The 26,411-nt window shown below is 37.4% G+C and overlaps 2 protein-coding genes across 6 annotated transcripts in view; one reads left to right on the top strand and one right to left on the bottom strand.

Annotated features, from left to right (window-relative positions):
• Window positions 1-3,241: 3,241 nt before the first annotated feature.
• On the bottom strand, window positions 3,242-5,187 carry LOC124167298 (UPF0489 protein C5orf22 homolog). The gene is made up of 2 exons (XM_046545243.1): window positions 4,855-5,187; window positions 3,242-4,746 (listed from the first exon to the last, which is right to left on the bottom strand). Exon 2 carries the CDS (start codon window positions 4,660-4,662, stop codon window positions 3,331-3,333), a length of 1,332 nt encoding a protein of 443 aa, XP_046401199.1. The 5' UTR covers window positions 4,663-4,746; window positions 4,855-5,187; the 3' UTR covers window positions 3,242-3,330.
• A 109-nt stretch (window positions 5,188-5,296) lies between these two features.
• Window positions 5,297-26,411, top strand: part of LOC124167299 (DENN domain-containing protein 1A-like) — a 40,752-nt gene continuing 19,637 nt past the window's right edge. For 4 of the 5 annotated variants that reach the window (XM_046545244.1, XM_046545245.1, XM_046545247.1 and 1 more), the window contains exons 1-11: window positions 5,297-5,470; window positions 5,631-5,789; window positions 5,993-6,130; window positions 6,237-6,372; window positions 7,143-7,196; window positions 7,360-7,617; window positions 7,942-8,043; window positions 10,941-11,168; window positions 14,509-14,685; window positions 14,847-14,879; window positions 17,697-18,016. In XM_046545244.1, coding sequence (XP_046401200.1) covers window positions 5,451-5,470; window positions 5,631-5,789; window positions 5,993-6,130; window positions 6,237-6,372; window positions 7,143-7,196; window positions 7,360-7,617; window positions 7,942-8,043; window positions 10,941-11,168; window positions 14,509-14,685; window positions 14,847-14,879; window positions 17,697-18,016 — 1,625 coding nt within the window. In that variant the 5' untranslated portion in view covers window positions 5,297-5,450. Of the gene's footprint in view, window positions 5,471-5,630; window positions 5,790-5,825; window positions 5,904-5,992; window positions 6,131-6,236; window positions 6,373-7,142; window positions 7,197-7,359; window positions 7,618-7,941; window positions 8,044-10,940; window positions 11,169-14,508; window positions 14,686-14,846; window positions 14,880-17,696; window positions 18,017-26,411 lie in introns of those variants that run through there. The other variant, XM_046545246.1, reaches the window with a different exon arrangement.

The raw sequence follows: 26,411 nt of genomic DNA on the forward strand, positions 1-26,411 counted from the left end.
GCTTAACTTGTGGAGAGAGAGGGAATGAAGACAATATGCAATGTCATTTTGTGCTCAATGAATTTGTAACCCGTAGGTGTCACAAAAATAATGTCATGTTAAATCTTACCTTAAATATTGATTGTTATTTTTTGATTAGATTTTTATTTGGTTCCTAATTGGAAGTGTTACCTTGGGTATAACTTGATCCATAGATGATTAGTGTTGACCTATTGGCATCAGTGAAGAATAATTCTCTTTTGATTTAGGGGAAGGTGCCTCTCAATATGCCAGAATTAATTAAGATCATAGTGTGAAACAGGGCTGCAGTTTTGTCAGGGGGGCCAAAGATCAGTTTGTTGCCCCTCCGTTCTCCCCCTCTCCCCACCATAAAAATAGGCTACACCCATAAGTTATTTTTTGAGATACTGTAATTGAAATTGCACACTATATGTTAGCCATTAAGAAGTTTGATTAACATTATTGTTAAATAATTTATAAATAAATAATCATTGTTGAATGATTAAATAAGAAAAACTAAATAACTTTTAAAATAAACTTTTCACATTTTGCCACCTGGGTCACATGGGGTGGATTTCAACTTGCCTTGCATCCAAATTGATGCTATGTTGTAAAGGCCGTTTTACACAAAGCATGTCATTGCACAATCTGACATATGTACGAAGGCGCAGTCAAAATTTCAATGTGTAAAGCTAGAATGCATGCATAGAAGCAAGATGGCAAAATAGCCGGGCTGCTCTAATTCTGAGCTTGCATTCTCGCAAGTTCAAAAAATTTTCCAGGGCCAGCCAGCAATGATATGCCCCGTGTAAAACAGCCTTAAAACACTTGAAATTTTCGACTTGGTCGTCTTAAGGATAAACTTTAGTAAACTTTCAATGAGGCGAGTAAATGAAAATCCTATTGGATAAGGATGATTATTGGTCATCAAGAAAAGGAAGTTTCCTTGGATAGGCCACATGCTGAGAAGACCATGCAACAGTAGCCAGGGGCGGATCCAGGATTTCTTTCTGGGGGGGGGGGGGGGGCACAAGCAAGGCCGTGTCCAGGATTTTGTCGTGGTGGGGCATAGGGATATCTCGTAATACAAAACGAAAGAAATAATAATGGGACCATATTAAAAATCTTGCATATTTTTGAGGGTCTGGGGGGGGGGGGGGGACACACAACAGCACCCGTGCCCCCCCCTGGATCCGCCTATGACAGTAGCTGTAGTCAAGCCTTCAAGTAGAACTCCCAAGAAAACAGAAGAAGAGGGCGACCAAGATAACTTAAGAGGAGTTCCACCGAAAAAAGAAATAAAGGAAGAAGGCAAGAGCTGGGGAGAAATAAAGTAGATGGCCCAGAACTGTGTACAGCGGAGATCCTTCGTTGCAGCCCTAAGTCCCCCAAGGGAATAAAGGCATTAAGTCAAGTAAATAAAAATATTACCTTAAGCCATTTGACAATGCACATGGAGAAGGAAAGGAATATGCATGCAAATTTTCCCTTTAAAACCAGCCAAGAGAAGTGTGATCAATTATGTGTTTCAATTCTATTACTTGACAATTATGCGGTGGAGAAATCACATCTTTTCATTTCACCCTCTGAATTTATTAATGAGTCAGATTTTATAATTAATTTGGAAAAGGGAAAATCCAGTTTCTCCCAATTATTTTGTCAGGCCTGGCCTAACCCCAAAAGCAATTACTGGTTGGACAGAATAGACAAATGGGCTCATCTTATGTGGCTGGTTTACACGAGTGTATTCTGTGGAGCAGCGCGTGCTATTATGTTATGAAGGGGATTTGTTTAAGGGGGATTACAGAAAATATAATTTAAAGAAAAAATATTTAATTGAAACATCTAATCAAATGAAGGGACACAATTGCTCAATATGTTAACAAAATTCAGCATAATGACCCAAAATATAAATGTCCAACTGTCATAGCTGTAACTTGAAAATTCAGGGGGAGAAAAAAGAAAATGCTTGCAACCAGGGATGTCCATCCTTTGCAATGCTGATGGCACATTCCCCCCTCATACCATACGCACTCAATAAGACCTCATAAACTCTTTATTCCCCCAAAAAAGTTTCTATGGTGCAACTTATGCCATTCAGACATACACCTCGCATATGGGTAGCCCTTCTGCCGCCTGTATCTACCTAGCATTTTGGGGGGTGTAAACCCTTCAGATCTTCTCTAATCACTTCTGCCTTGCCAATAGTTTCCTTCATCAAAGAAAACAGAAGGCATTAATTGCAATTTGTTACCCACCATTAGTGTATTCATTATTTATAAATCATTTGCTTTTAGAAATCCCAGTTTAGACGAATGTTAATGGTCAATTTTAACCTCATTTGAAAAAGACCAGATTAGTGCCCATGTGATGCCACTCCAGTGACCTAGATGCTGTACGAGTAGTCAGGAGTTTTACATCGTCTGAGATTACCAATGCATGCATGAGGCACAGAGTTCAGGGAAACATCTCTTAATAATCACCTATTAAAAGTGACTATGGTCGGAAAGTTTCCTTCGTTGGATAGGGTATTAATAATCCTTATTTATGCCAAGCGCTACCTGCTAGCAGGGTACTCTACGCTACTGGCATGCTCAGCAGCAAGCAGCCTGCATTGTAGCGGCATTCATAGCCTCGTACTCAGGTGGCCTCACGCAGCAGCAGCCACACATCACACCGGCTTTTTCCAGCTTTAATACCTAGCCATCGCGTTTTCGCGTACTTGAAAATTTTCAGTTTCCATTTAATCACAAAAAATAGATATCGTCATTTAAAAATATAAAAGTGTGAAATATGTACTCCAGGAGTAATAATCTTTTGATTTAGGCAATAAAGAAATAATAGGAAATCATCCTATTGTCTTTTAGGTGAATATAAAACCTATAGGAAAGATAAGGCTGATTTGCAGCACAGTTTTGCAGTTCCACTTCAAAAATACTTTTAAAATTAATAGTTTAGAGAAGTTAAATCATTTAAAGCGAATGACTCATAAAGCTATTGGGCTCTCCGGCCACATTCTTCTTTCCAATTCAAACCAATAAATAAAGGTACATGCCATTATTGTCCAAGCCTTCTAGCCTTGAACAAAGTGACTGGGAATTCTCTATGCCTACCTACACCACATAGGCTTTTTTTAAACAAGATTAGAATTGGATGGGTTGGAATAGGCCCCAGACAGCCTGCCTATGGGAATGACAGGCCTTATTTTGCATACCAATTAGTAATGAATGCAATAGTTATCAATTTGAGATATCTTTACTTTAAGGTTACCAAAGCATTTTGTCTCAAATAAAAAAACATGAATAACATTCAAATAATGTACCCTGAGTTTCATACTTCTTCACCATCCAAGTAATTTAGAGTAAGCTTTGTTGGGGAGTAATGACTCCTCAACACGTTTAAAACTTTTTCTTGCACAAAATCAACATCTTCTGGAGGACAATAGTTATCCTCACTAGATCTAGATATTGTGATGACCGTAGGTGGTACGGGAAGAGTTTTTAGAAGCTTGGTAAAACAGTTCTCAACCATTTTTGTGATAAGAGTTCTTGTAGAGGGATGATGTGGTAGACCTGATTCATCCATTGTGCAACCAGCATCATGAACTAGTTCCCAATCCACAGGGATACTCACCAGGTGGCCATTGCTTGAAATAAGTTTTGACTCTTTCTGGTTCTCGCTGATATGAACATCTTCGGACAGCACTTTGTCCTCTTGAGATTCTTGCTGGGTAGCATCGCTAGTAAAACTGCTCACTCCCTTTTCACTTCCAGCATCAGACATATCAGGATAACATGCTTGGACCTTTTCCACTATTTTTTTAACAGACCTCAATCGTTCAGAATCCTGTAGGCCTATAAGGTCCCGGTTTTTCTGTAAGTGAAGGAAAATTTTTTCTAGTTCTTCAAGTTGGGCACGCCGCTTCTCAACTGCTTCCATAAGAATGTTTTCATCTTTACTACACACAGGTTTATAATAATATAGCTCCTGTAAATCCTTGTGTATATCTGCTTTTGGATACAGTCCTCTAAATGGATCTCTAGTGGAAAAGAAGTCTAAGTCAATATCAAGAACATAAGAAAAGTTGTCCGTAGAAATGTAATTTGATAAACAACGACCAAGCTCATCAGTATCAATGTCTTTTTCCTCTTTGTCGCCGTCACCTCCTTCTAGACCCCTACCCATAGTTATCACTTCCAGATTTATTTTACGCGGATTCTTCAAGTCTTTACTGGAACACCAAAGACCCTCACTAACAAAATAAGTTTTCTCTGAGGTCAGTCTAATTTCACCAGTGTTTATGCTTTCGCCAATGTAGAATTCTGAACGTCCATCATCCATTTGATTGGCCCACGGAGGCTTAACCCATACTAATTTAGTGAAGTGACCGGCGTAGGCAGCCGGTAACATCCAATTTTCAATACTTATAGCATCAAAAAGTGCATACTTGTCCCACACTGTTTCAGCGGGCATACCTTTGGGAATAAGCATGTCAGGGTGAGAATCTAGATGTACAATTGCGTTTCCTTCAAACGGCAAGTGTTTAGACCCAATGCAACGGTAGATAAAAGGTAAGACATCGTGGTGGTTCTCTACCACAAAAATTGGCAATTCCTTGAATGTCTTTCGATTTTGTAAACCACCTGAGCTAACTGTTGCCATTGGAAGCACTCGTATCTTTTGTCCCTGAGGTGTCAGTTTTTTTTTCAACGGGCTCTAACCAAAGGAATTAAGGAAAATTGAGATCTGAAAACAAAAAAATTGAATGAATTATCAATTTGACAAGTATTTGGCCATACATTGCCCAAATAATGAAAGAAGACACAAATTTACTGTGTGGAGTATTCTCAATACCTAATGAAAGATTGGAGCACCTCCGAAATTAAAATACACTTCTTCGCTAAATTCCACCGGGACACTCAATAAAAATGGCGAATTAGCAATATGACGTTTTACAGTCTATATCAGTTATCTTCTTCAAGTTTGCAGAAACCCATAAACATTGCAAGTTGAAACCAAAAGCCGAAAATCTATCAATAAATTCTCGCTCCTTTCTCAGATCTTGTTAACTCATATACTAACGCTATATAAATAAAGTAATCGCTGTACACTTAAACGAGATAAAATATTTTAACCCGAAACTGCTCCTATAACTGTAAACAACACGAACACAACTCAAAAGAAAACTTTGAACAAAGATTAACTTTGAATATTTGACGCTTACGTTAAGCAATTGTTTTTACCCTCTATTGTGATTGGTCGTTCTTATCGCCCTACATCACGATTTCAACTTTCATTTATTTAATTCTTGGGATGTATAACGCCTATGGGGGAGGCGAATGGCCCTGAAACGATCTGTTGTTGCAGGAAGTGGAGCTGACAGTTATCGTTCCTCTTTAGGATTGCAAAATAGCAGCACCGAAGATGATGCACTCTAAATATTTGGAAGGATGATGGGATCCAGGATCAGGTATTTCGAGTGACTTGAGATACAACAGTCAGTTTACAATGTTAAAATTCTTTGACGACTGTAGAACGTCACTAGCTCCTCAGCCAATGTTTACAATTATGAGGTCGCGAATTCTGGAGAGATGAGTGTTAATCAGGTGATGAATTTGAATCATTTCCAGGGAAAATGTTACGCATTTGTTCGAGTGTTTTTGTGAAGTTGTTGGGCCTCAACCTCCGGACAAAGAATCCTGGGTTATTAGAAAGTTCCCTGACAGCTACAAGGATGAGGAAGTGTTAAAATCCGTTCCTAAATTTGTGTATCCTTGCGAATTCCAAAAGTGAGCATTATTTTCCATTCCAATCCCACTTTCTCCCCTGTACCATGTCGACCTTAACCTGCAAGTTCTTTGCATGTCTTTGATGTCTGTTTAAGTTTGTTAAATGAAATCCAGGTCAGCATTCTGAGCTTATGTGAGCACTCTAAAAATAATATTACTTTTCAATGCTCTTCACTTTTAACTTCGCCTGTTTTCAATTCCAGTAATTCAGTCCAACACTTCTCATTTGTGTTGACAAGTATTGACTCAAAATGGACATTTGGGTTTTGCCGCCATGACTCGAAAACGGAAACAGCAATAGTTGTCCTAAGTTATCTGCCGTGGCACGAGACGTTTTACAAGTACATAAGTAGAAAATTTATATCACTAATCTACTTTTTCTGGGGTTAATTGGCCCTCTGAATACATGGAGCGGATTTCCTACAGTGAAATTAATTACCATTACAGGTTACTAAACCATATAGCAGATTTGACGCACAACTCAGAGCATGGGGACTTATGGAACTTCCTAAGTAACGTATATCATAGTCATCCCCCAGAACCGGGAGCTCCTCTACAAATACCATTTAACAATGGACTTAATGTAAGTGGCCTGTCACAATGATTCCATTAGTGTTGTTAAGCTTTTTTGCTGCTGCAGATGTTAACTACCATTTCATATTGTATGGTTTTATTTTAACTGAATGCTTTATTCCTATTGCTGTTTCACTATTCATTCTCATTTTCGAAGGTGGGTTTTAAAATTGTATTCATTTTACCAATTTAGCTGTCCTATCTGATATATGTTAATTATGCTAATTTAAGTGATGTTAATAGTTAAGTTTTCGTTTAATACCTCTAATATATTAAGGCCTGTTTACACGATACATGTACACATACGAGTTAATATCTGTTTGCATGAATGATTTTTGTGGACCGGAACGGAACACGTGCAAATGCATGAACCAAATTAGAACAGGTTCTTTTTTCTGTACATGCATTCGCACAAGTACGGTGGTTGCACAGTGCATTTTCGTGCTTATTCTCTCATTCATACATTTAGACATTAACTCATACAGGTCAATGTACCTTGTTAACAGACCTTTACATATTTTTATATTAACTCATTCATAAATGATATTATGAGAAAGTCTTTATCACTTCAGTAGGAAGTGATTCCTTGTTTATTAATCGAAATAGTCTTCTCTAGAGGCCTTTTCAAATATTGTTTAAAAATTCTTTCAATTAAATTTTTCAACAAATATGACCATAATTCAGAAGTTGTCACTAGATTTTGGTAATCTTATTAGTTTATCATATTTTAATATTTTCCTTTCTAATGCTATTTTCCTGTTTTGTATCAATTTATTTCAGACCTTTGTCTGCCAATGTCCAGATCTGTTTCGCCTCCCTAGTATTCCACAAAATGTAAGAAACTCCCATTGATTTGGTGAAATCTATTGCATATTACATACATATGATAGAATTTTTCTATTGATATTATATCTGTATTGTGGTAGAGTTGACATATTTCTGTAGCCTTGTTTTCTAGAAGTTCATATTAATGTACTGCTTGAATTATTAATTTCAGAGAAACCTCACTGAGTATTACAATGCTGTGGACGGACATAACATGATGATTGTATTTGCATCCATGCTTTACGAGCGTCGTATTATCTTCACTTCATCCAAGCTCTATAGGTTAAGTGCTTGCGTTCAAGCAGCTAATGCAATCATTTACCCTATGAATTGGCAACATATCTTCATACCTGTTTTGCCGTTAGCTCTCATGGATTACCTCCTTGCACCAATGCCATATTTAATTGGAGTGCCTGAGCCTATTTTGAAAGTAAGTACAAATGTATAGCCTTCTAATCCGTCATTGTCATTCTATGGAAAGTTATCATGATGGTAACCAGAATCTATAGAGAATGCTCTAATATTTTCTTCTGCCATGAGTTGTTTAGTAATGCATTTACCTGTTGTTACTCACCGATGTGTAGTGTAATCAGCTTTTAATTATTTTTTGTGTGTTTCTTGTTTTTGCTCCGCATGATGAGTCTGGAATTCCAACCTTAGAGGACATGTCTTTATTTAGTTTTATTTTTTGTGACCTCCATTTTGTGACTCAGGTGAGGGCAGATCTTATGGGTGAATTTTTTTATTTTGACAGAGAGCAAGGATGTCTGATCTTGGTGATGTTGTTATTCTTGATGCGGATAACAATAAGGTTACAACCCCATTTCAAGACTTGGAAAGTTTTCCTCCTGATGTGGTAAGTATGATTCTGTTCATATCAAATCAACGAGTTAACAGCAACCAGGCAGGTAGCAGCCTAAACACCCCCTGACATTTTGGTCATACACATTATTTCCATGAAATAATGTCTGAGACCAACACAAAATTATGATTGTTGTTTTTCATTGTTTGTGTAAAAACTATTCATCAATGCATACTCCTACAATTGTGGGCAAATGTCCCCTGAACTACCTATTTCAGTTGCAGCTAAAAAATAAATGCAATAATAGATTCTACTGCATTAACCTCCTTAGAAATTTTCTCCACGATGCACATAAGGTAACTCTCAATGTGCCTATTTTTAACAAGTTGCAATAAGCCTTGTGATATTTTATATGTTAAAAAACAATAAAATTTAATGGGAAAATTCCATTTTTCAATATTGGTGGTACACTACCCCAACACATAATTTTCTGATATATTAATGTTAATATTTTCTGTTGGTGGTTACTGTATTTGAATTCTCTTTATTTCATGAAGCCTTTCATTACTAAAGTAGAAATCAATTTCACTAATCAAAGAATGCGATACCATTTGCTGGTATATGTCTAAAATTATATTATGTGAAAATGTGAAAGTAATGAAATGAGAAAATGTGTAAAATATGAATTATAAATCAACAACTTTCCTTGAATTGTAAAGATTCATGATGACTTAGACTCGATATTTATAAAGTAATTTCTATGTAAAAATTAGAGATGTGCGAATAGTATCCGCGAATACTCGAATACCTCGAATACTAGAAAGTATTCGATATTCGAGATCTCGAATATTTATGCCAAAGGTGCCGTCTCGAATACCTCGAATACTTTTAATTTCGCGTCATACACTGTCGCTCGCACGTCGTTGGTAGTTGACTCGAAAAAATGAGGAGAACTCTAGTCGTTCAGTGCATGCAGCGCCGTTTAGGCAAGCTGACGAACTACATCAAATTCGCGGGTTAGAGCGGTGAATAGAGTTCAACGTGGGGAACCGAAATTGATCGGGTGAAAAAAATCCGAAAATCCCAGGTGTCCCCCATCAGGAGAAGCTCAGTGCCGTGGGATAGTGACATTGGCGCATTTCCCACGATCCGCTATCCACCTCAATTCAGCGTTCGCCCCACCCCCTCCGACGATTTCCTCTTCTCCGAAATCAAACAAAAGGTCCCGGCTTGCCCAGGGATCGTATTACGAAGACCTCAGCTTCGAAAAAAATATCAAGTTACCGGAAAATAAGAATAGCGTTTCACCCTTCTTCCCCAGGAGATGAAACTACCATATGGAGGAACTCATCAGTGCCGTGGGATAGTGACATTGGCGCATTTCCCACGATCTGCTATCCCCCTCCATTCAGCGTTCGCCCCACCCCCTCCGACGATTTCCTCTTCTCCGAAATCAAACAAAAGGTCCCAGCTCACGCAGGGATCGTATTACGAAGACCTTAGCTTCGAAAAAAATATCAAGTTTCACGAGAACAATAAAAACGTGTCTCACGCCCCCCCTCTACTCACCCACTGGCCTTTTTCTGCTTACCTGCTTCGAAGTTCCCCATTTCTGGAGGTCAACTGCTGCATGAGTCATCTACTAGCCCAAAAGTTGTCTAACAATGACTTTCGGCTATTGATATTACGCTTTTATTAGATTGAAATATTAGTAATAAGCGCGTAATTTAAAAAAGAATAAGACCAAACACGACATATTTCTGACTTTATTTAAGCATTTTACGCAGGAAAATAAATGCCGGAAAGACGAAGAAATACGACGGAGGCTTAGCATTTTGGCGTAATGCTCAAATGCGGTGCTCTCCTATTATTTTTTATAGCCTCAATCGAAATATTAATACTCCTGGAGTACGTATTTAACGATTCTAGATTTTTATAAGACGATATCTATTTTTCGCGATTAAATTAAAAGTGAAAATTTTCAAGCGCGCGAAAATGCGACGGGTAAGTATGAATGCCGGGAAAAACTCCGCGTGACGTCGTTCTGCTTCCCGCTGCCGCGAGTGAGGTGACCTTGGGGTGAGGCTCTGAGCGCTAACACGACGCAGGATGCTAGCAGGTAGCCGAGTACCATGCTAGCTGGTAGCGCTTGGCTAAAATAAGGATTATTAATACCTTATCAAGCGAAGAAAACTTTCCGACCACAGCCAGTTTTAATAAGTGATTATTAAGACATGTTTCCCTGATCTTTGTGCCTCATGCATGCATTGGTAACCTTAGACGATGTAAACTCCTATCCTCTCGTGTAGAAAATAGGTCCCTGTGATGTCAACTGGAGTGGCATTACATGGGTGCCAATCTGGCCTTTTTCAAATGAGGATAAAATTGGCCATTGCCATTGGTCTAAACCGGTATTTCTAGAACCAAATAATTTGTATATTATGAATACACCAATGGTGGGTAACAAATCACAATCAATGCCTTTCATTTTCTTTAATGAAGGAAACTACCCTATTGTTTATATAAAATTAAAATATTCCATTAATCAGCTAAATTCCTGTTTGAATCCTTTAAAGGCAGTCACAATTACTCGCCAAAATCTTGGGTTTCCTGCTGCATAAGCGACCTAGTCAAACATTTTCACATTCATCGTTTAGTATTCGAGGTATTCGAAATTCGAGGTATTCGAATATTCGAGCAATGATTTGATATTCGAATTCGATATTCGAATTCGAGAAATCTACTATTCGACCCATCCCTAGTAAAAATGCAATGAAGAGGCAACAAAAAATATCTGTATCTAATACAGTACACATTTCTTATTTTCTGCAGTATTATTTGCAAGATTAGATATTCAGACTGTGCATTCTTATTGGAATAGTCAAATTATTAATTAATGGTAACTGGTAATTATTCAATTGTTTATTTCTTTTGGTGTGACATACTCACAGGTCAGCAGCTTAAGGAGACAGTTGCGAAATAGGGCAGCTCTGATTGGGGATGGTATCAGTAGGGCATTCCTTCGCACACTGGTACAGCTAATTGGAGGTTACCGGGATGCTTTGCATTTCCACCAAGGGGAAAAAATCTCATTCAATGCGGAAGCATTTGTTGAATCAAGGCCGGCAAATATGAAACCATTTCTACGCAAGATGTTACAGCTCCAAATTTTTCAACAGGTGAGTTTTGCATGTAATGGCTCCAGGCTTCGCATCATATAAGTACATACAGTAAACTCCGGATTATCCAGGCAAATGATGGAAAGAGGCAGCACAGATGACTTTAAAACACAGATAATCCAAACCTTTGCTTGTATTTCTTGTAGTGTTCATAATTTTATAAGTACATAGTAGTGTTCATAATTTTAAGATCTTAGATCTTTCCCGGCGAATCAAGACAGGGTTCTCACTCAACCGTGAAAACCTTAAAGCCATGAATGTCATCTACTGTGAAAAAAAACTGGAAATAGCGGTGAATTTCATCGTAAAACCTTAAAAACCTCACAAACTTGATTGTAGGTCTACGATTGACAGATCAAAAGAAAAATGATTATGTCGATCATTATTTCAAGGTCAGTCACTCGCAGACACTGTCCACGTATTTATCTGCTCACGTATAATCGAAGCACAATTATTGGTCCATGTGCCATGACGATACACGTTAAGCCTGTGATTGGAAGACTGGTTACCAAAGTGTTCATTGATCCTGGCAAAAAATTCACTTTGCCACCCTCCATTTTCCCATTCACAACCTTTAGCCTGCTCTAAATTTTGGAAACGATTAGCGACATCATAAGAGATAGCACTTTCACTGCTGTGTTTGCATTCACGGCGTCTATTGCGTTTGTTAAATTTTTAGTTAACGTGCAGCCGGTTATTGTTACATGATCAGTATTTCTTCCTAAAATTGCTTATCTAAAGACCGTGAATTTGGTGAAATTTAGACCGTGAAAATCTGGAAAAAACTTTTTTTAATTTTAAAAATTTTATAATTTAGTTAGAGTGCAAAGCAAACCCTGCAAGAGCAAAACGTAGTCAGAGATGGAACCAATTACCCAGTGGAGAAGCCTAGAATCCTTTCTGCAATAATATCCTTATCCATCCTAAATGAAAAGCCTGACTCATTTTCATCTCTATCAAGCTACTCATTTAAGTTCTCTGTGTCTACATTTACAATTTTTTTCATCTCGAAGCGAGGTTCAGAAAGCATTTGGCTTAACTGTAGAAGATCAACTACTCCCAGGTTGCAAATTATTAATTGTCAAGTGAGTCTACACCTGCATGTCAGCAAAAATCAATATCTACATTGTGAAAGCTGGGACATAATTATGAGATCTTGGGACCATTCATACATAAGTGTGACAAAAATCTCATGATCCATTGTATCAACTGCATGTGAGGCCACAGTGATAATAGGATGGTTTCCTATTTTTTTTAAATGCCATAATCGAAATATTATTACTCCTAGAGTACGTATTTCATGCTTATAGATTTTTAAATGACGATAGCTATTTTTCGCGATTAAATGAAAAGTATATATTTTCCAGCGCACGAAAACGCGACGGCAAAGTATGAATGCTGGGAAAAGCCTGCTGACGTCATTCTGGTTCCGGCTGCAACTGAGTGAAGCCACTTTGGTGTGGGGCTAGGAGCGCCGCTACAATGCAGGCTGCTAGCCGGTAGCAGAGTACCCTGCTAGCAGATAGCACTTGGCTTAAATAAAGATTATTAATACCCTATCCAATGAAGGAAACAGAATTACTGCTCGGCTTATACGCGTGCCGGGCACGTGAGCTTAAGTCTATGCTCTTTCGCAGCCACGTAAAATTTCTTGCAGCACTTTATTGATTCCGAACATCTAAAACTTCAGGAGAGAGAGCGCATCATTGCAGATATTCCGGAGGATTTCAGGGTTTATAAATGTGAATCAAAGAGAGAGGCTGTGATAAATTTAATGGCAAATTCCGGCGCTGACATCACTACAGAGCGCGATATTTTTCAAATGCAACATGCGCGAGACAAAACAAGCCCATTGACTTTGGAATTGTAATGAGAGAGATTGAATGAACGTCAGCAGTGTTAAACAATGAAGGCTTAAGCTTTAATAGATTATGATTCATTAGATGTGATAGTTTCGCTAATTCACTGAAAATTTGCAAACTAGGCAAAATTTTGTTTTTATTTAGGTACCGATTTCGTGTTATTTCGTGTTTTTTCACGTTATTTCGTGTTATCGCATCTTGTGAATTTCATGGATCTCTAATGATAGGGAGTATACTGTTCTCATAGATTTTAGTGTTTATTTTCTAGTATTCTATGATTATTTATTACTTTCCTATACTTGTTGCCGACTTGCAGCCTCATTAAGGTATTACATGAGTCCTATTGTGTACATTAACTGTAAGTAGTTGTGTGGGTGTTATTTTAGCATAATATATGTAAAAATTAAAAGTATGGAAGGTAAAAGATAATGCAATAGATGATACAATGGATTTGATATCCTTGGATTTAATAATATCTCAAATCAGTGGATATGACGAGGTGTAATCTCTTTTCCTTGAATTTGTTCAAATATCATATCCCTGGATTTGATTGTGTTTGATTAAAATTTTCAAATTCCTTCACTATCACTAGTGCTAAATACTTGTATGAGTATTCAATTTCCGTAAAGTTAGTTTTTTAATGAATAAAATACAAACTTAGCTAATCCAATATTTTTTTACTTGAAGTTGATTTATTTCATTGTGTTTGTTACATTTTCCAGGGGTTTGAAATAATAATGTCTCCGTCTTGTAAATGACACTGATGCATTGAAACCAGGTGTGATAATGTAAAAAGTGAAAAGTGTGGGAAATACCAAGTTTGTGTTTAATTCATTGTAAAAGTATAGCTTTAATGAAATTAATTCACCTACGGCTGAATTTTCGCTCTTTTGAGATATTAGTAGTATGTAGTGGAAATAGAAAGCTTTTGTTCTTGAAAAAACCTCTGTGTTGGTTGTAATCCATTTATTTAATTTGCTGCAGAATCCAGTTAAATTTGTGTTATGAATTGTCAAAGATGTCATGGTGTATTGCTTTGGATTATTTCACTAAACTACATCTTAATTATAAAGGTTTTGTCTTGTACAATAGGCATATGCTAATAACTGATAGAAATAGTTGATAAAATATGTGTATCATTTATTATTGTTGGGTGTTCCTTAAAATTCAACCTCAATATTTACACTTTACACCATAACCCCACTTATATTCTTTGTGATTTGTGAAATTCCATATGTCTTTTATTGCTCCTTGTACATGGAAAGAGTGGTATTATGTGAAAAGGTACTTTTTCCTCAATAAAAAGTGTGTATTGGTGTTTCTGGTTGAGATTTTGTTGTAACTAAGTTTCAAAAAATAATTTTGTATCATAGATAATTCTTTGTCACCTTGTCCCTGATAGTTCACTGCATATACAATTCCCTGTTTTAGGATTTAAAATCCCCTGTTTTAATGTTACACAATTTGTTCTTTTATAGTTCATTGAAGAGAGGCTGGATATGCTGAATGCAGGCCTTGGGTTTTCAGACGAATTTGAGCTTGAGGCTTGTAATTATTCTGATAAATCAAGTTCAAAGTTGAAGCAACAGTACAAGGAATGGACATATACCATGAGAAGAGAGGGAAGTGCTTTTTTCAAAAGTGTGAAGAGTAAGGTAATGAGTGATATCACCCATTTTTCAAAACACGCATGGAAATGAATTTGTCACTCTTGTTGTTTTGGAGTGCAATGCTATGATTTTATTTAAATTTTACTTTCAATAACGTTTGAAGCCATTATTAATTTTTTAATTGCACATTATTTTTATGTTGCTAGGCTAATCCTGCCATGAAGTCTGCGGTCAAGACTGTAAGTAGCTCTCAGTAACCTTAGCTTTAATTAAAGTCAGAGTTAGATTCATGCTTAAGGGATATAGATGCATTCCTGGCTATTTTTTTATTACTTTTAAGCAAGTGATAAATTGCTCAGAATGAAGAACGGTTATTAAGAATTTATATTATAATTTTCTTCTTTATGATGGTAAAGTTTTTGAATGATATTGAAGATAATTTTAAGACATTGAACTGGCTTATATCTATGACTCACTCATTCATTGATTCAATCCAAAGGTTGGTTTGGATAGGTGATGGGAGAGCTCGCCCATGATTAAGCCACAGGTGTGTGAATTCCACATAGAGTAAGAGATCCAGCTCCTTTCCCAGGATCATACATTTCACTGCACCTCAAGTATTTTATTTGATGTTTCCAAAACCTGGGACCCCTAAATCAGCAGCCAAGTGCTAGGCTACTATGCGCCTTATTTTATTATTTATAGTTCAGTCTTATCATTTTTATGCAAGATGGGGCTTATAAGTTCTAAATATTTGGCAAAAATTCAAAGAGGCTTGTTACCTGTATTGGATGCATATTATTCTGTATGTAAATCATATCACAAATCCACAGGACATTAAGGCTATCATTGTGCCATATGTACTTAACTAGAATTAATACTATGGCTGCTGTTTTTTTATGCATGTATTTGGCTTTCAATTTGGGTCAATTTTTACGCTAAAAATTTACAATACCAAGATGTTGCACGTTGACCAATGTGCTCTCCTGCAGATAGGAAGGAAAGACCGTCTTGATAGATGGTCTTAATGCATAGTGATAAGTTTAAAAAGTTATAAAAATAAATTTTGTGGCATGGTAAAAATTCTTTGTGTGGTACTTATGTCTGGCATTAAGTATTTGAGGGACATTATTTCTATTTTTATTGATTTCAATTATCATAACTTTAACTAAGTACCTAAGTGCAGGGGTCTACTTACCTATGAGGTTTTTGAGTTTGATGATTCATTTTATTTTTCCTATATTCTATGGCAATATTAAATTGGATATATTATGGTCCAATGCTTGGATTATTTTTCAAGTAACTGGTGGTTTTATGCTTGACAAATTTCTATATTTTAAGGCTAAATCTGGCAAAACATAATTTTTATATCAGTTACTGATGTCAATATATTGTATAATATCTGTCCATCTCTGATGAAAATTGTTAAAAAAAGTTTTACAAATTTTATTTATTAAAAGTTTACGGTTTGATTCTGCTGTTACTATATCATATCTGCATGCCCTTTTAACTATTGGTTCTTTTCAAGAAAAATAATCTGAATGCCTAAAAAGGTTTTACTATATTGTGACGGAGTTGAATTCCATGTGTGACTAGATTGGCATTTTTGGAAATCTAGTGTGCCTTTTATCACATGTGATAAAAAGTATTTTGCTACTATTGTGAGCAAATATTATTGAATATTAATTCTGGGAAGCTCATGGTACCACTAAATGGGCCCATGAACTTTCACTTTTAGAAGCTTGTGTTGACTTTTTAATTCTCTGGTTTTTATATTTTAACTATTTATTCTTGATAAACTTACAATCAGTGTACACAGTAGAACCCTGATGATGACACTTTATGATGGGTTTTACTGCCAATGGATTTTAAATACAATCTGATCTAATTTTGCATTTGCTTTTTAAAATTTCTAATTACGAAAAATTTGTTTCCTCTTATGCAAATTCATATGCCCTTGTGCTCTTGAAACTGGTTCAATGTCCATAAATAATTTTGTCTTCTTATGATGTCTTCTGTTTTATTCAATGAGATATTAGCACATTAGCTACATATTATCACCTACAGGGTTGGCTGAGAGGGATTGATGAGGCTGTATTATGTCATATCAAGTATTTCTACACTGAAGTAACAACAGTAGAACCACGATATTACTATCTCAATTGCGATAAAAAATTTGCAAGTAGAAATAGCTTTCTGCTATTGTGACAAAATTTACATGTATAAGTATGTGGAAGCTTCATAATTACAAAATTTCACAATTACAGATGAGTAAATTGTAGAATGTGGTGGTTGATAGTGACAAGCAGAGGGGAGATTGCGCTTACAAAATTAGACACAGAGAGGAACTTGAGGTAAACCAGTGCTCCACCCAAATTAACAACTGGTCTAATGTGCGACATGCAGTATGCTCAAAATTGTATGGCGAATCTCTTAAAATTTACAATTGCTGTTTAATCCTTATTTTGTACATCATGACCATTGGAACTCAATTCCAGTCACCATTGACCAATTCACACTGTAGATACCATTGGAATTGAAGCCAGGGCACACCAGTAAAAATTACTGTAGGTCGCTGGCGGCGTGCAATTCTACATTCACTCAACCAATCATAACGAGCTGAACCAAATATTGCCAGCCAAACCCTGCCATCAAGATTAGAGTCTTCTAAAATCCTTGGGTCATTGTTGAACTCGTATGTGCCATAACTTCAAATGGGAAGAAGGTTCAAGGCTGCATCCTGGGTTGTATGATGCTGCATCAGATTAGTGATGAGACCTCAAGGAAGCTACACTATATTATTATTAAAAATTTAAATAAAGAAACCCTCTTTTTTCCTATGTGGATAATACTTGAGGTTTTTTCACAGAATTAATGGAAAGTTTATATTTGTCCACAAAAGTTCAGCTCGATCATATGATATTTGTATGAAGTGCATACAGGCTTACATTGACTCTTGCACTTAAGATAAATCTACTTTTTTATGCATTAAAATTAAGCATAAAATGTTTTGTAATGCTCCTATTTAATTTAGTTTTATACACATGTTTCATCAGGTAAAGGAACGTGGGAAAGAAGTAAAGGAACGAAGTCGGAGTGCATATAAAGGAATTCGTTCAAAGCTTCGAGATATACAGTCTGTGCGAGGGGAAGGAGGAATGGGAGACCTGGATAGTGGAAGATTTGAGAGTGAAGTTGCTGTGGGGAGTCAGAGGGAGATCGTGGGTCCTCCTAAGCCAAGCTCAGCTCCATCATCTCCGACTAGGACTCCAAGACGTCCACGAACCATAGCATCCACATCCAAGGCTTGTATCACTGCCTCTGCTTCATACCGAAGGGACAGTGATTTGATGAGGAAAAACTCTTCTGATTCTGGGTAATGTATATTCTGCGATCTTCTATTTTAGTGGCTAATTTTAGTTCCACTTGCAGTCAGAGTTCCATCTTAATGTGAATTAGAATTATGCTAAACTATGCAATATTTTCCTACATATTTTCATCTATCAGAGTGTACTTTGGGGTACAAAATATGGATGTGCATGAAATAACATCATCATAGTAAAAAATCTAAAGATTGGTTTGACACAGCTCCCCTACCATCTAACCTTATCATACATATTTACGTAATTCTTCTCTTTACGTCCTTTATAATTTGTCGTATGTGACTCATTCTGAGCCTTTCTTTGTCTTTCTCATATAATTGTCTTCATTAGGCCTTTATGCCTCATTATATGGCTGATTAAGTTGCACTATCATTGTTGTTCATTCTTAGGGTTTTTAGAAGGCTGTTTTTTATCCCACTCTTTTGAGGATTTCCTCATTACTTCCTGGGTTGATCCATCTGGGTTATCTAAATCATTCTTCTACTTTATCAAATTTTGGATGCTTCTACTCTCTTTTGTGCAGACTTTTCTGCTGATGTGAGCGACCAAGCCCTGCTGTCATTTAGAAATATGCTTTGTATTTAGGATATGATGAATTGTTCCGTTACTTCTATGTTTGTGTTCTCGTTGGTAGGTACAAGGCATATCCACCAAGTGAGTACTGTTTTGAAAAAAAAAATATAAATAATAATTACAAGCGAGCGGTTCTTCCTTTCTGGACAGGCCTCATACATTCTTCTTTAGGTAGAATAGCTGCTTTGCCAACTATGGTCTACTGACTTTTTCTTTCTACTTCCTCCATCACTGTTTACTTGGCTTTCTTGGTAGCAGAACTCTTTCAACTCCTTATCTTTTTTTTCCTAATATAATGTTGGCCTTGGTCATCTCTCCTTTGTTGCATACTGATATCATGATTATTTTTATTATTTATGTATTTTCAGCTAATATCTGGCCAATGTCCTTTCCATATTATTCTGAGTATTTTTCTGTCTTGGCTGTGGCTAATATGTTATCTGCAAGTCACAACATACTACTTTTTTCCTTTGGATATTGACTCCTGAACCCTACTCTTTGTTGTCATCGATGGTTTTATGTAAGCATAAAAATTATGGGGAACAGTGTACATCCTAGTTTTATTTCTTTCATTATCCTTGCTTCTTCACTGTTAGGTTAGGATATTATTGCTGATTTTTTGTTTTAATAGAGAGTGAAGATTTCATTTGTCATTGTAGAGCACTTTAATTTCGTTGAGGATACTAAGTACTAGTGATGGGTCGGTTCGATTCCTCGATTCTTCGATTCCTCGATTCTCGGCCAAGAACCGGAATCGAAAACGAGTACTTGCCAAGGCGAAAAATCGATTCCGATTCCAGTAGTACTTCAAACAACAAAATAAACGACCGCGTTTCCAACAGTCATTTGAATTTTCGCGCCACGTAATCGTAATAACAAAACACATATCTTCTTGGGATGTGCGAGTACTCGAAAATTCAAGTCGATCGAGTAGTTGGTACTCGACTCGAGCGTTCCGAGTCGCATTACGAATGTCGAGTCGAGTAGTTAAGGTTACAGTGCTTTCGAGGCTAGTAGGTCCAGCAATCTGGCGATAGGAAGCGCTATCATGAAACTCATGTAATAATGCAGTTTTTAAAGCCGATAAGTCATTCTAATGCCTTGGCCTGGTAGTTTCAGCTTGCCGAATACACTATAGTTGTCGACGTGGGCGCCGAATACCTTTACGCCAGCCGCAGCGGCCGATCGTCTTCCTACCCGGCGCACACTAGTCTGAAATCGGAAAAAGCTGGAATAAAGTCCAAAATGACATTTTTGGGGATAGAGACTTGAAACTCAGCGTAAATAATCATAAATCATTACCAAATATTGCTTTATATGCCATTTCACATAAATACGAACCTTTAGTGAGATACAGAGGCCCAAGCATGACCAATTTTTCAATGCCACGCGAGATATCGTTTTTCCTCAAAATATCTTTGAATTTATCCAAGTGGTTTTGCGTTGGTGTGAGTTTTATGGAATATAAAACGCAATATTCCTTTGATCTGGTGCTTTGCCTATACTTTCAATGACTTTCGAAGATTTTGGCTCTCATCTGTCGGGTTTTACAACGCAAAATGGCCGACCCGTTTTTCACGTGAAATTTGACATAAAGTATAGACATTATCTTTCGTTTACGAAAAATATAACTCGGAAAATTTGAACCACAATATAAAGTAGAGATTTATAAAGAGTACTAATAAGAAATCTTGAAAAAAAAGTTTGCGAAGAAGGAAATAAGAGCGATTTTTCAATCGCGCGTCAAGGCTGAGCTACACGCTGCGGAACTTTAAGGCTCGGTAACAGGCCGATTTTTCAAGTTTTTTAAAACATTAGTCTTGAAAATCGTCATTTAAAGCATAGATAATCGTCTTCATTGACTTAAAACACTAAACTGAGGATGTTAAAAAGGATTATGTATAAATCGACTTGACCATTTAGCGCATTACTCGAGTGAAAATACTAAGGATTGGATATTTTTTGGAACCATCCCACGCATAAGAAATATGCCTCGGGTATTGAAGTAAAGTGAAGAAATTAAGTCAGCATGCTTAAGAGAGAGAAAAAAGAACTATTTCCGTGAAAGGCAACAACCGATACCCTTTTTCCCTTTCCACCTTCGCCGAGGTGAGTCGGGCGGTAGGGGGAGTTTTCACACCACAAGGCTCTTTTAGCCTTTTTTATTACTGCGACCGTCCGATGTGATATTCATTTGTAGCGTTTAGTTTCTTTCTTGAACTTAAAGCAAGAGATTTTAAGGTTGATTAAATGACGTGAGAAGTATAGCATTTTTTTTGGCTCTACAAAACTAAAGTTTAGTTCTATAGTTGTTCACTTCGACCACTTGAATTCCATGAAGATTCAAGATCCAAAAAATTGTTGATATAATTTTTAATAAAAATTCCAAAGTTTCCGAAATCTTGCAATTTTGGTGGGAAAGTACATGCCCAATAACACACATGTGTAGCAAAAGGCAATTTTCTGCAGGCAGTAATACTATAACATGGAGACGTCAAAACCTGCTGGCTGAGCATGTAGAATAATTGGTTTTTCTGCTTGAGAATTTGAAAGGGCAAAATATTACATAGATTCGTATACGTAGTATGTAATCTTTATTACAGCTATGAAAATTTCTGTACTCAGGTATATTCTGTTTTGAAATTTAGCTATTATATTTTAATTACATAGTAATTATTTGAAAGATGCTTTTGTCAACTGACTCTTTCACAGAGTAATATTTTTTAAAGTGGTTTTCTTGTTGCCTGGAATTAAGTGATATTTTTCTTGGAGCCTATGGCATCAGAATCGATGGAATCGGTATCGGTAGAATTGGAATCAAAATGTCAGAATCGGGATCGGAATCGATAAAATTTTGGAATCGACCCATCACTACTAAGTACATATTGAATTTCAATCATTTCTGTCAAAGGCCTTCTCTAAGTCCACCAATGCTGTGATTGTTGCTTTGTTCTTCTCCATTCTCTTCCCTATGAGCAGTGTAAGGGCCAATATTTCTTATCTAGATCCATTGTTGTTTCTAATTGGGAATTGGTCTTCATCTAGAAACTCCTCTGCTGTCCATTCTATTTTCCTGTTGATGGTTCTTGCCAGTATCTTAGATGCATATATTGTCAGGCTTATGGTCCTAAAATCTTCTCAAGTCACTGCTCTCTTCATTTTTGGAATAGCAATCATCATATCGTTAATGAAATGAAAAACTTATGTAGTTGTATTCCACATATTTATTTTTTGGTACAACTGGTTTTGATTCAATGGCGTCATCCTCAGGTATATTTTTCTGAAAGCCACTTGGTATATCCTCTGTCGCGTACATTTTGTCTATGGTTATGTAGAGTGGTGTAAAAATCTTCTTTCCTACATTTCAAGATCTGCCGCGTTAAAATCTATCTCTGAGGCCTCATTTATTTACAGATCTCTTACTGATACCTCAAATTCTCATCTTAAGATGCTGGCTCTCATATCATCCTTTTCTAATTCTCTTTTCTCTTTGATTATTTTTGTATTGAGGTTGCCTCCCTTGTGTATCTCTTCCAGGCATTTTTACCTTCTCTTCCCTTTGTCTTCACTTTCAGCCAGAAGATTTCCATCATTGTCCCTTTTAGTATTGCATACTGCTCTCAGTTCTTTGAAATAGTTTCTCAATACAGTAGAAGCCCGGTTTAGTGAGAAAGGCATTTTACGAGAATCGCGAGTGATAGTCTTTGTCCCGCCAAGTAGCCTATGTTTTACATGTAAAATAATTCGGATTTAGCGAGGTTAAAAAGTTCCACAGTGTACGCTCGGTATTATGACAGATATTTTTCGAGGGTGATGCACCACTGGGCAAGCATTAACTATTGTGTTTTGCATTATCTGTGTATTAAACTAAAAATACAAGATGTGTGTCAGATATACAACATTTAAAGCCAGTTGTGTCCAAACATTTATGTGATATTTGGCCTTGAGTACGCACCGCGTGCTCCCATTTTATGTTCTTCTTTTGTTAGGCTCAGTTATTAGTGAGGGGAATGGGAGGAAGATGACAGTGGGAGAGGGAGTTAGTTCCCCCCTCCCTTCCTTTTTGGCTTGCTTCATTGCTGTAGGCTACGTCTTGAGCGTGGCAACTTACATTGTAGTGAAACCCCCTCCATATTTTCCTGTGTTATGTAAGTAGAAAGTGCAATATTGTCATAGTTAGATCGGTGCCCCTACATTGACTTTCGACTTATGGAAGACTTGAGCAACGTTACCCACTGTTGCATGATATCCAGCGATGCATATCGAATATTTCATTTATGCTTGGGAGTGTAGTTTGATCAAGACATCGTCTGCTATTGCCATGTAGAAAAATAACAATTATTACCAAGGTGGTAAAATAACAATAAACCTTAGGTTAGCGATCAAGGACTCAGCACTGCCGAGTAGTCAACTGTAAAAAAATAGCCAAAGCAGAATAGGGTGGTTTCCTATTATTTTTATATTGCCTATATCGGAAGATTATTACTCCTGGAGTACGTATTTCACGCTTTTAGATTTTTAAATGACGATATCTATTTTTTGCGATTAAATGAAAAGTGAAAATTTTCAAGCACGCGAAAATGCAACGGGTAAGGAAATCTCTCCGTGTGACGTATTTCTGGTTCCCCCTCCCGCCTTGTGAGGTGACCTTGATCGAGGCTCTGAGCGCTGATAGGATGCAGGAAGCTAGCGGGTAGCTGAGTACCTTGCTGGCTGGTAGCGCTTGGCTTAAAAAAGGTTTATTAATACCTTATCAAACGAAGAAAACTTTCCGACCTTAGCCAGTTTTAATAGGTGATTATTAAGACATGTTTCCCTGAGCTCTGCGCCTCATGCATGTATTGGTAATCTCAGACGATGTATAACTCCTATCTTCTCCTATAGAAACTAGGTCCCTGTGACGTCACGTGGAGTGGCATCGCATGGGCGCCAATCTGGCCCTTTTCAAATGAGGATAAAAATGGACCATTGCCATTCGTCTAAACCGGTATTTCTAAAACGAAATAATTTGTATACTATGAATACATTAATGGTGGGTAACAAATCGCAATCAATGCCTTTCGGTTTCTTTGATGAAGGAAACTACCCTATTACTGTGCTGATAGTAGAAATCCTCTTCATAGCGCCCAATCACAGTGAATCTTCATCATCTTCTTCATATTCTCTAAAATTCTTTATGATTCAAAATTTCACATCATATCACCAAACTGTGATGCACTTCCATGCAATCCCTTAAATTTGTTTAAACTAGAGATGTGCGAATAGTATCCGCAAATACTTGAATACCTCAAATACTGGAAAGTATTCGATATTCGAGGTCTCGAATAATTATGCTAAAGGTTAGCTCTCGAATACTTAGAATTTCGCGCCGTACACTGTCGTTTGTAGTTGACTCGGAAAATTGTAAGGAACTCTAGTCGTTTAGTGCATGCAGCGCCGTTATAGGCAAGTTGACGAACTACATCAAATTCGCGGATTAGAGCGGTGAAAAGAGTTTGACGTGGAGAACCGAAAATGATTGGGTGAAAATATCCGAAAATCCCCGGTTTCCCCCACCAGGAGAACCTCAGTGCCGTGGGATAGGAACATTAGGGCATTTCCCACAATCCTCTATCCCCCTCCATTCAGCACTCACCTCACCCACTCTGACCCTTTCCCCTTCTCCGAAATCAAACAAAAGGTCCCAGCTCGGAATCGTGTTAGGAAGACCTTAGCTTCGAAAAAAATATCAAGTTACACGAGAACAATAAAAACCTGTTTCATGCCCTCCCGCCTTTTCTCACCCACTGACCTTTTTCTGGCTACCTGCTTCGAAGTTCCCCATTTCTGGAAGTCAACTGCTGCATGAGTACCGTAGGATAGTTACATTAGCACATTTCCCAAGATCCGCTATCCCCCTCCATTCAGCTCTAGCCCCCCCTCTGAGGCTTTCCTCTTCTTCGAAATAAAAAAAAGGTCACAGCTCGCGCAGGGATCATATTACGAAGACCTTAGCTTCAAAAAAAATATCAAGGTACACGAGGACAATAGAAACGTATTTTGCGCCCCCCCTTTTCTCACCCACTGACCTTTGTCAGCCTACCTGCTTCAAAGTTCCCAGTTTCTGGAGGTCAACTGCTGCATGAATCACCAATTAGCTCAAAAGGTGTTTAACAATGACTTTCGGCAATTGATATTACACCTTTATTGGATTGAAATATTAGTAATGTGTGCGTAATTTAAAAAAGAATAAGGCCAAACGCGACACATTTCTGACTTCATTTAACCATTTCACGCGAGGAAATAAATGTTAAAATAGGACGGAGAATTAGCATTCTGGCGAGATTCGATATGAGCAGCAGAGCTTCTTGGAAGTTGATGGGGTATTTTTTCCGAAAACATATATCAAGTTACAATTTATGAGTTGTGCTATAAATCTCTATTGTTACAGTCACAGACGAAGGGATATTTTCTCAGGATATTTGGTTTCTCCCTAATAGCAATTTGAATTCATCTTCTTATCTCGTGAGAACTTCCAAAGACGGACAGAAAAGAATTGAAGAAAATCCGGGTGATAAGTGCGTGTATTTTGCAAAACGCCACAGATTGTCCGCTAGCACTTGACAGCAGGAGTTGGGGTAGAGCGAGCTACTTGTTGAAAATAAGAAGTTGGATGAAGCCGAGTATCAGATGGGCGTGCCGCTGAAATGGCGTTTGGTAGACAGTGATTATATCATACAGAAATCCACCGTAACAGTGTAAATGCCGAGACGGCATGCAATCATTTTTCGCGAGGTGGTGTGTCCCCTTAGAATATTTAAAAGAGATGTTAGTTGAATCAACTATATGCCCGATTGTTTCCATAAAATTAAATATTCCATTAATCAGCTAAATTCCTGTTCGAATCCTTTAAAAGAAATCAAAATTACTCCCCAAAATCTTGTGTTTCCTGCTGCATAGGCAACCAAGTCAAACATTCCCGCATTCATCGTTTACTATTCGACGTATTCGAAATTTGAGGTATTCGAATATTCGAGCAATGATTTAATATTCGAATTCGATATTCGAGTTCGAGAAATCTGCTATTCGACCCATCTCTAGTTTAAACGAATGGCTTAACTTACGTATGGGTTACCCTCAAGGACTATATAGGGCTGTACTATGCAAGCCAAATTAAAATTGCTATTTCCTTCACCAGATCCTTTGAATCTTTTGGCAATGATTAAAAGCTCCTATGAGCAGACTCCTACATCAAAAGTAATATTCCGCTCCGAATTTTGCGAAGCAGCACACAACACCTCGCTAATCTGTTCCGATTCAGTGCTTTTATCATAGGTATGTAAGCCACCAAGGGTTATTTTTTTCAGAGGAACTGAAGATTTTATACGTGAAGTAAAATATCATCGCAATCGCACTCCAGAAAACCCTCAGACTACAGTCTGGCCGGCCAGAGTTGTCCGATGATAACCGAAAAGGAGGGGCGGAGAACCCTCTGCCAGCACGGATTGTAGCCAATCACTGCCCCCAAAATGCACCTCATGCCCTCGCGTAGTCTGGCAACGTTGTCACATGCATATGAAGCAAAGGAAAAATCCTGAAAAACTAAAACAAGTCCTTTCTTCTAATCACCAAATCAAGGAATTTTTTTCTTTGGGTCCTTCAAGTTCATCGTCCCTTCCGGCTTCTATCTTCACAGAAGCATTTAGTTTATATGTAACGTGCGCATTTCCCTTTCTTACCTGGCAACCTTACCCCCTACTCCGAACTATACCCTTCTGGCAGTCATCAGACAATTCTTGACAGCCGGACTATAAAGAGGGGTGAACTCAATGCAAC

Source organism: Ischnura elegans, chromosome 10 (assembly GCF_921293095.1).
Source record: "Ischnura elegans chromosome 10, ioIscEleg1.1, whole genome shotgun sequence".
NCBI classification, from domain to species: Eukaryota; Metazoa; Arthropoda; class Insecta; order Odonata; family Coenagrionidae; genus Ischnura; species Ischnura elegans.